At 37.0% G+C, this 10099-nt stretch overlaps 2 protein-coding genes across 2 annotated transcripts in view; one reads left to right on the forward strand and one right to left on the reverse strand.

The window, feature by feature from the left end:
• Positions 1–2106, forward strand: part of LOC107699437 (abnormal spindle-like microcephaly-associated protein homolog) — a 25174-nt gene extending 23068 nt beyond the window's left edge. Inside the window, exons 25-30 of the mRNA XM_016500698.1 lie at positions 213–404; positions 583–775; positions 856–1010; positions 1135–1311; positions 1466–1638; positions 1730–2106. Of these exons, the coding sequence (XP_016356184.1) occupies positions 213–404; positions 583–775; positions 856–1010; positions 1135–1311; positions 1466–1638; positions 1730–1832 (993 nt within the window). The 3' untranslated portion in view covers positions 1833–2106. The remainder of the gene's footprint in view (positions 1–212; positions 405–582; positions 776–855; positions 1011–1134; positions 1312–1465; positions 1639–1729) is intronic.
• A 6925-nt stretch (positions 2107–9031) lies between these two features.
• LOC107699438 (complement factor H-like) overlaps positions 9032–10099 on the reverse strand; it is a 10914-nt gene continuing 9846 nt past the window's right edge. The window contains exon 6 of the mRNA XM_016500699.1: positions 9032–9309. Within this exon, the coding sequence (XP_016356185.1) occupies positions 9119–9309 (191 nt within the window). The 3' untranslated portion in view covers positions 9032–9118. The remainder of the gene's footprint in view (positions 9310–10099) is intronic.

Here is a 10099-nt window from a genome sequence, read left to right on the forward strand (position 1 = left end):
TTCTTTTTTTTTTTTTTTTTTTTTTTTCACAGCGATTTTTCTTTTATTCTGGTCGTGTAGCACCAATTTAAATAAAATAATTTTTACTGCATATAGAGCCAACTTTCAATAAAACCCTATCTTGCCAACGTTGAATTACTCCTTTACTAATAATAATAAAGTATAATTTCAGTGTACATTTCTCTTTTTCTCTGCCCCAACTCTCTTTTTAGCAATGTTTCAGGGCAAAGCTGCAGAGAAAGAGATATCTTAAAGACAGAGAAGACATCATCAAGACCCAGAAGGCAGTGAGAACTTGGTTACATCGTCGCAACAAAGCTGCCGCTACTATCCAGCATGAAGTTAGGAAGCTCCTTCTGAGACGCCGCAAGGAGAGGCTACAGCGTGGAATAATAAAGGCACAGGTATGGTGTCTTATTTAATACATATATACTTTGTAATTTATTCCGTATTTACTGTTTTTTCAAAACTTGGTTTCATTAGTCCACAAAAGTGTTAATGTAGGTATTGGAAGTGTTTTCAATTTTAGGGGTGAACAACTCTATTAATTAGAATTTTTATAATGGGATTAATTGTTTTAAGGCACTCTGGAGGGGTCATTGTTCAAGAAAACATCATGACACAAGCAAAGTCATTTCCATGAGGCGTCATCTCAGAGAAGTCAATCAAGGGGTGAAGGAAGAGGACAAGCTGTGTAACAAGACCACAACAGCGCTAAGCTACCTGCTTGGACTTCAGAATTATGCGTACATTCTTGCAGCCTTGAAACATTTGGGTAAGAGCTTGTTTTTAAAGTTAGGAGGTTGGCTGTTTCATAAAATGATAGCTAATGGTATCTTTTTGTCATGGTTCAAGATACTGCCACCAGACTTTCACCAGAGTGCTGTGAACGTCTTGTTGAAAGTGGAGCAACACACACCATCTTCACTCTGATAAGGAGCTGCAACAGAAGTGTGCCTTCAATGGAGATCATCACATTATCCATCCAAGTCCTTCTCAACTTATCAAAAGTATGTTGCCTCATAATTAAGGAGTTAGGGTTGTTAATCTGTATCAAATAATCTCATATGCTGATTAATTAATTCCATATAACAATGTTGATTATTGCTTATTTTTTTCCAATATATTTTTCAGTACAACAGAACCATTGATGCAGTTTATGACGTGGACAGCTCTGTAGAAACCCTACTGGAGCTTCTGCAGATCTACCGGGAAAAGGCTGGAGATAAGGTTGCAGAAAAAGGAGGCAGCATCTTTACCAAGGCTTGTTTTCTCTTGGTCCTCTTAGTCCAGGATGAAAGAAGAGCAATGGTGGGTGTTTCTTTCAAGCAATTGGTTTCAATAAAAGTAAAAAAAAAAAAAGTGCTATCATTACAGCCCAACTTGTATTGAACCTGTAGCCTTTTAATGTCATGAAAATAAAGTCATGAAAACAATTAATTGTTTGAATGTTCTTTTCAAACAGGAGGTTCGAAAGCTTCCAAAGGTTTCCGATCGCATTCGCAGCATCTACCGACTCACGCTTCGGAAATACAAGATGGATGCTGAGAGAAACAAAGTCAAACAGAAAATGAACACCTCTCTCAATGGAAGTTTTCTCCTCCAAGCCACTCCTCGAAAATCAAAACCAGTGGCCAGGTATGGAATTATCCACTATCTATAAAACCTTTCGCCATAGTCTGTGTTGTAGGGAAGACACTGATCCCACCAACCTTCTGAATTATCTCAGGTTTGCTCCAGACTGGGTTCTACGGCGGGACAAATTAAAGGACATCGTGGATCCTCTTCGTGCCATTCAGATGCTGGCCAACGCTCTGTCTATTGTGCCTTGAAAATATTGCAGCAAGAAAAATGTTACAACCCTGTGTTCTGCCAAGGTGTTTAATTGTTGCTCAGAATAGTAAATACTGTGTTTTTGGATTGTGTATATATTTTTTAAACTGTTTTATCAAAATGTTGTGGATGACTGTTTGCCGCATATTTGGGGTCTGTGCTAAAAGATTTAGCACAAGTTAGCTCTGAGATTCTGTAAATACAAGTGCTGTTTGGAATTGATTTCTTTTAAAGCGCTGTAATTGACTATTAAAAAGAACCAGCTTTCACGTATGTTCTGGTGTCCTTCTTGACTGAAGTAACAGAATTAGAACAACATGAGTGAGTAAATGTGTATTTTTTTCTTTTGTTGTTGTTAACTCTTCCTTTATCACAAATCTGGTATTACACACCAAGAAGAATAACTATATTTGGGTCCACAACAATAGACAAATAGCCATGTAATGTGCAGGAGAACGTATGGTTTATATGGCAATTATTGCAAAATAGACTCCCTCAGGCCTGATAACCCTGTCAGTATTTATTTATCCTGTAGATATTTTGTTTCTGCTTCCTAAACATGACATGGAAGGATATTAAGCAAAATTAAATTAATTATAAAGACACAAAGGGTGTCAGTGTCAGTGATTTCTGCAGGGTCTATGAAATGCATGAGACCTTACAAGTATCTAACACACTTGTATTCTACTTATTTCATCAATGCTTTTGGGATTTATTTTTTATACTTTTTTTTTTTTTATTTTGACAAATTACAATTTCCATTGCATCATATTATTAAAGGGGTGGTTCATTGGTTTTTTTCTAGGCTTGATTGTGTTTATGGGGTGCAGTCTAACATGTGTTAATGCTTCGTTTAAAAAAAAAAAAAAAACCTTATAAACCTTACCTTTATTCCACACTGCTCTGTCCTTTCTCTGAGAAACTCTGATCATTTCCTGCTTTTATGAAGCCCCGCCCTCAACGCACTGGATAGCTGGCCAATCACAGCACACCTCGCTTTTCAGACCGATGAGCTTTGTAAAAATCTTATGTGTTTCAGAAGGCGGGGCATAGAGGAGAAATAATAATGTACAATATGTGGAAAATTTGTTTTTTGAACCTTAAACCGTATAAACATTTCATTACACCAAATACACAAAATAATGTTCTTTTTAGCAGCATCATATGACCTCTTTAAATATAAAAAATTTACTTATAGGCTGTGAGTCAGAAGCGCCAGACTGTCCTTGCAAAGTTGGAACTGCCCCACTTTATAGAACAGCCTTTGAGCACAGACCCATTGTAGTCTACTCTGCAGGTTCTGGAAACAGTCCTCCATAAAATGCGTCACACAGCATTACACACTGTGGGCTAGAGTGAGCGGCGGCGTTGAGAACGGCGTGGCTGGCCGACTCGATGAAGGACCGTCCGGCGGGCTTGCGGCAACCATATGTGACGACCCCGGGCTGGACTCCGCTTCGTCCACGGTGAAAGCCGATCCGGCGATCCACAGCGCGAATTAAGTTGATGTATTTCCTCAGCGACCAGCACGGATCAGCTCTAGGCATGACGAAGCGGATATCATCCTCTTTTGGAAGGCCAAACAAAGTAGTTTCGCTTTCACAACGAAACACACAGCATCTTCACAACATGGCGGCGGCGGCAACAACAATACTACAGCGAGAATAAAAGTTACGCCTTCTTTCTTCGCGTGCACATTTGGGTGGTGTTATGCAAATCTTCCCACATAGTGACGTAGATATGTGGGAGCATGTTTAAACGAGGCGCTTTAGGAGGGCGTGGACAAGTCTTAACTTTTATAAAGAATATCTTCTTTGGATTTGAGACTTTAGTCTTTGCAACTTTACAGATCTTCTTTATGCACCAAGAGCTTGTAACACTCCAAAGAGAAAGGAAAAAATGACCCCTTTAAGGTAGTTTCATATTTTAAAAATTTGCCTGTCTGACATGCAAAGGAGATTATATCCTTGTGTGATGAGAATATTTTTTGTCGTCCACCCCACAGCAACTCTATACCCCTTTTATCCATTTCCTCCACCGTCACTATATAGGGCTCTGAAACAATCCAAACATGTAAATGTTACAATATAATATATACATTCATTAATTAATCCGCACAATCTACAACTTAAACTTCAAGAATAAGACATACAAAAACAGGTAAGTGTTCATACTTAAACGCGTAAAGTATCCTCTCCATTCGCCTTGCACACAGGTCAAGTAGGGGGAGCCTTCCATTGTAAATTTATTATAGCACATGTATTTGACTTTCTCCCCATAACTATATTCCTTTTTTGGCATTTCTACTGTGCATTTTCCTGGTGTGGTGGTGGCCCACATTCAGTTCTCACTGAAGGCAAATACATTTTTCTTGATTTTTATTCATTTTAAACAGTATTAACTGTAAACTGAAAGCCAGTGTTTCATTAATGAGCCTCGATGTATTTTCTATGGTGTTAAACTATAAAATACATTATCAATGCAATGCGCTGTGAGAGGCCTTTAATAAAATGCTTAAGAAGGTAAGCTGATTTCTTTATATAATTTTTTAGTTACAGGTTTCCCTCTGTGGCCTTACCTTCACATTTTGGAAATGGGCTGCTCCATTCTCTATTTGACTAACAGGTGATTTTGCTCTGTCCTTTAAAAATCAAACCTTGTCCATTACATGAAAGTTTTAATGTGTGTCCAGGTATGATTGAAACCTCAGACTCTATGATCATATTCCCTGGGAGGTTTACAACACATGCTGCCTCTAAAGAACAGAAAAGCTGGTTCCTTCACATTAAAACTTAACTTAACCAATCAAAAGTTTTTTACTTTGTATGTCCTTACTTTTGCATTTAGGAAAAGGGCTGCTCCAATCTCCACTTGACAGGCAGGTGATTTCTCTCTGTCCTTTTAAAATCAGTCCTTGTCCATTGCATGAAAATGTTAAATTATATCCAGGTTTGGCTGGACCCTCAAGATCAGGAAATCGTTTAATTTGGTTTAATAATGTTCTCTGTTGTGTTTAGAGGACATGTTACATCTAGAGAAAGAAGAAATACTAGTCATTGCAGGGTCATCCATCTCTGCAGGGGCGGATCTACCGGGGTGGCAACTGCCACCCTAAGAAAAAGATGTGCCACCACACCTGCCACCCCAGAATGATCACAGAATAAAATATAAATGTAAGCCGCGGCGATGACGGAGTAACGCAAAATAATGGCAAAAAACACGTCTTTTAATAAACTGCACGATGGTTGCACACGCACGCAGCGTGCCAGTGTAGTCGGCTTCATTAACAAATGACTTATGAACCGGAACTTTTTGAGTCAAAACCACAAAGCCATAGTGTTCACTAACGAATTGTTTTTACATTTGTTCATGAATCAGATAATTACTGCTTTTCAGGTAACTCAGAAATCCTCTGAGAAATCTAATCCCGTCCGGATATGTCTGAGATTCATTGCGTAATTGTTTGGTGGTCCGATTCTCTGAACGCTCGCTCCACTTTCATAATGAATATAAGCCGTAACAATAACATGAAATCAATAAGAAGATGCCGATCACGGAAACTAATAGCAGAGTTAGGTAATAATCTAGTCGTATTGCAGTTTTCTCGATTGTTAATATAACTGATTTTAGTTGCCACTTTTTTCCCCACGCCAATAATTCAGTTTTCAAAACAAAGACACATTTCTCAAAAAGTTAAGCTAAGTTAAGTTAAACATTAGGTAGCAAAATTGATGACACACCAATCAGAATCTCTGCATGCTAACAACGGAGAGAGCTCGAGCTGAGCAAACCATCAACAGGGGTTTTACACTTACACATAGAGTATAATTACAGTTCAGTACCAGTACATTAATGGAAATTTCACTATTCTATATGTACAGTAAACTGTAGCACGTTGTACACCTTCAAGCGTGTGACTGTCAAATTTTATTTGTAACCATTTTTTATGTGTAGGCCTTACTGCATTTTTGCAGAACTGAGAAATGACTGCCTAGAGATATAGCTAGTCTTGTGTCAGGAGACCAAGAAACTGCTATAGTACTGTATACTGTAATGAAATTTGGCCAAATGTGCAGAGGATGCTAAATTTACTTTTTTTTATTACATTTTTTACTGTACTGTATTGTGGTGCATACCAAGTTCGTACAATTCTTTGGTATGTGAACTTTTCTAGTGCTTCTCATCTACTGCAAGATTACTTTACAGTAGTAAAATGAAAATGATTTTTTCCCCAAAAGTTCATTGCTGAATTATACATCTGTATCTGTAATTTAATTTATGTATACTGTAATAGACATTGAGCTGCAAAAATAATTCCTGAATCCTAGTTTTTTGTTACAGAGTTATTGATCTCAGTGTTCACTGGGCAGGAAAGTCATCTGTGTATTTGAATTGCGTGTAAGCATTTACAGTTGTTTTTGTGTGACATTTACTTGTCACACAGTTTCTGAAACCTGACACTCAAACACCAGAACCACACACCAAATCTGCAAAACCATACACTAACTCTTGGCCTTTGACTCCGTTTTCAATTTCATAAAACACTTTTTGCAAAACACAACACACAATTCTCTATGTAACACACAAAAATCTAACAGAAATTAATATTATGGCAAAGGTATTTACAAATGTTTGCTTTTGAGATGTGTTTGAGATATTTTGAATGCAGTGCTTCATTTTGCAAGAGATGTGAGGCATTTTGCATTTTGTGTGTGCAATTCTTGCATTTGGGTGTAAAGTTTTAAAAAAAAATGGCAAAGTTTTGAAAATGCGTGCAAGCAGTTGGGAAAAAAAATCCTGTAAGAAAAACTGTAATAACTAGATTTGGCTGGCTTGTCTTAAAGTCTTGTTTAAAAAACATAAATGGTTTGGTCAGTTAGATGTTCTAGATGTTTGCTAAAGTGTTGCTAGTTGGTTGCTAGGATATTCTGGGTGGTTGCTAGGCTAGGCTCTTGCTATGCAGTTGCTGGGGTGTTGCTAGAGTATATGGTTGATAGAGTTTGTTCTGGGTGATTACAGACATTCCCACCTCTGTTAATAACAGAAAATCAAACATTGTTTTCAAAACTGATCCAGTTTCAGTGCTTTGATATTATTGTCAACAAATATTATTTGATATTATTTCTTTCTAATGTTAGGAAATTCAAAAGTTTTTGTTGCTCTTAAACTTGCACTAAACGTGATTATCTAAGTAGCCTATGTCATTTTAATAGATCCACATGTCTTCTTTAGTGATACAAGCTCAGAAATATTTATAACCTGTTGAAGTTTTTTATATTGTGCATTGACTTGGTGCCATGATGGATATTGAAATGTTATTTATTTTTCATTTTAAACAGTATAGATGATTACTTAATGGTAATACAATATTTGTGAACAACTGTGTATGTCAGACCATAAATCCCCCAAAACTATGCATGGGGGCTTGCTTTGGTGTTGCCACCCCTCATAGACCCCATGCCACGCCTTTGCCACCCTAACAATTATTTTCTAGATCCGCCCCTGCATCTCTGTCCATTCACATTATTTAGAATTATCTGATAGAGTAAGAATATAATTCAATTGCTCGTTGGCCGTGCATCTTCAGGTTCACATCTGTGCATCGAAAAACTAAAATATGTCCAGGTTTATAAGGTGGAGCAATACCTGGATTTCCAACTACAATGTCAACATTGATGAGCTGTTCACTCTCACAGGTAACTTCTGTAGAAAAGAAACAAAGTTGTATTTTTATTTTTTTATACTACTAATAAAATCAGATACTCTTACATTTTACTTCAGGTTTAGACCCACATTTGGATTTTAATGGTACATGCTAGGGCTGTGCGATTAATCGAAATCGAATCGCAATCAGCCTTGCTAACCAATAGAGTGAGTGCTCCTCCGTTCTCCCCAATCAGCACTGCTCTAGCCAACTGCGTAAACGCCCACCACTATAAAAAAAAAAAAAAAGAAAAAAAAAAGTGATGTGACGTGGTCAAGAATGGTGACCCATACTCGGAATTAGTGCTCTGCATTTATCCCATCCAAAGTTCACACACACAGCAGTGAACACACACACCGTGAACACACACCCGCAGCAGTGGGCAGCCAAAACAAAAAGGAATTTTGTAAGGGTTTAATGGAAACTATATGAATTTCTGTGATGGTTTCTATTGTTTTTTTTTTTAGCAGTGTAATGATACCCATACTGTGCTGCACATTATTGACAATATTGAGCTGAAGCTTGACTTTGCAAATTTAAAATCGCAATCGCAATATCTGTCAAAAAAAATCACAATTAGATATTTTCCCCCAAATCGCACAGCCCTCCATGCTTTAATGGAAAACAAGCAACAACCACTGTATTCAGACAAACATTATAAATTATCAGTTGTTTTACACAATTTATTTGAATAAGATTTCTTGATGTTTAAATCTGCTTTAGCTAATTTGTTTCATTGTGTTACCTTTTGTTGAGACATCCATGATCATTAATTGAAGAAAGAGAAATATTTGACAATATTTAATTTTAAGCTGTAAAACATAGCAGATGGCTTAGTGCAGTTTACAGTTTATCGACTGAATCACCTACCAAATATTTTGTATTTAAAGATTGATTCACTTTCCTTATTTAACACGAATCAATGCAAAGATTTCTTTACCATTAAACATAAATTAGTGCTGATGAAAAACTCCGATGACCTGTTTTCCAAAAGATGTAGTTATAAACACAATTTAGCATTTGTGATGTGAATTTGTGAAGTCTCCTTCCCTCCGCCCCACAAAACTGGACTTGATAATAAAAAAACAGGGCTGTTGTGCCCGGATGACTCTGTTGCTTTGTCCTTGTTTGTGTGCTAATATTAGCTAAAGTTGTGCAATTTAATCTATTTGATTCCATTGGTAACATCTGTGAACAACATATAGCTACTACAGGGTTTGAAAAATTTTACATGGCTGGTGTAAATACTCATCTGACCAGAGCTGTTTCATTCCAGTTTCACTCTCTAAACTATAAATTAGTAACTGATTCACATTATAAATGTTTCATTGGGCTGTTCAATGAGTGCACTGACTTGCAGTATCACGGAAAAATGTAGAGTTAAAATGGTTAACATAATTTTCATACATGCACATATTGAGAATTTTACATTTAGTATTTATTTAGGTTTTTGTTCGTTTGTTTTTTCTTGCAAGAAATCCAAAACATATAAAATGATTTGGGAAAAATGTTTTATTTTGATTCACGCCATTTGTTTTTACATAGTACAGTTGATGCTGCACTTATTCTTTATTCCCACTGTCACTCACACACAGGTAAAGTCATCTCTCCATCATTACACTTTTGTCTTAGGGGAACACCTCCTGAAACTTTGCCCCTCTTACACATTAAGGTGATGTGATCATCATGTGGTGCGAACATCTTTTGTCGATTAGCATAGGCCAACTCTAAACCTCTTCTTTCCATTTCCTCCACCGTCACTGTACAGGGCTCTGAAATAAACCCAGCATGTCACTATCAGTGTCCAACGTGATCTCATGATAATTCGTATGTATTTTACGTAAAATGTAGTTCTATAAAACGTACATTTACGTACGTTTTTACAGGCACCAAAACGTACAATACTGACGTATTTTCAGCATTTAAACGTACAAAACTGACGTATTGACACCTAAAAATGAATCCTTATGAATATTGAAATCGCGGCATTCATTTTATTAGTTTTTAGTTGTCATATGAATTACCTTGTTTTCAATTACATTATTAAATTGTTTACTTATTTACTTATGAAATGATAACATTTCGTTTTCTTGTGATTTCTGCTGCCAGCTCGTTTCCAAGAATATGCCTACGTGTTAAACACGACTTCACTGTAAACCTTAAAATAAATAACATTTCTGCAATCGTTTAACCTTTACTTGTCACATAATGTTTACTTTGATTGCCATAGGCCACAAAAGGCGTTTTCTCCGACATGCTGTGACTAACAATAGAACTATAAAATACACCAAAAACGCAACATAATTAGGAAATGAAACAATTTTATTAGTGCTCTGTAATCCAAATCTTCCGAATCCATAGGACTGTGAAGAACAGACCCAAATCCAAGCCTTTTTTCGGCTATCTGCTTGCTTCTCCATCCCGAGCAGCAAGTCCAGTGACCGTGAGCAGCAAAGCCCGCGCTGACTGACGCGCTCTTTACAAATTCAAATGTTGCCGCTTCAAACGACAGGTTTTACGGCAGGATAATCGAACGCTCATTGGCTCTCGCCTGCATTCGTC

This window comes from Sinocyclocheilus anshuiensis, unplaced genomic scaffold (assembly GCF_001515605.1).
Source record: "Sinocyclocheilus anshuiensis isolate Anshui unplaced genomic scaffold, SAMN03320099.WGS_v1.1 scaffold766, whole genome shotgun sequence".
NCBI classification, from domain to species: Eukaryota; Metazoa; Chordata; class Actinopteri; order Cypriniformes; family Cyprinidae; genus Sinocyclocheilus; species Sinocyclocheilus anshuiensis.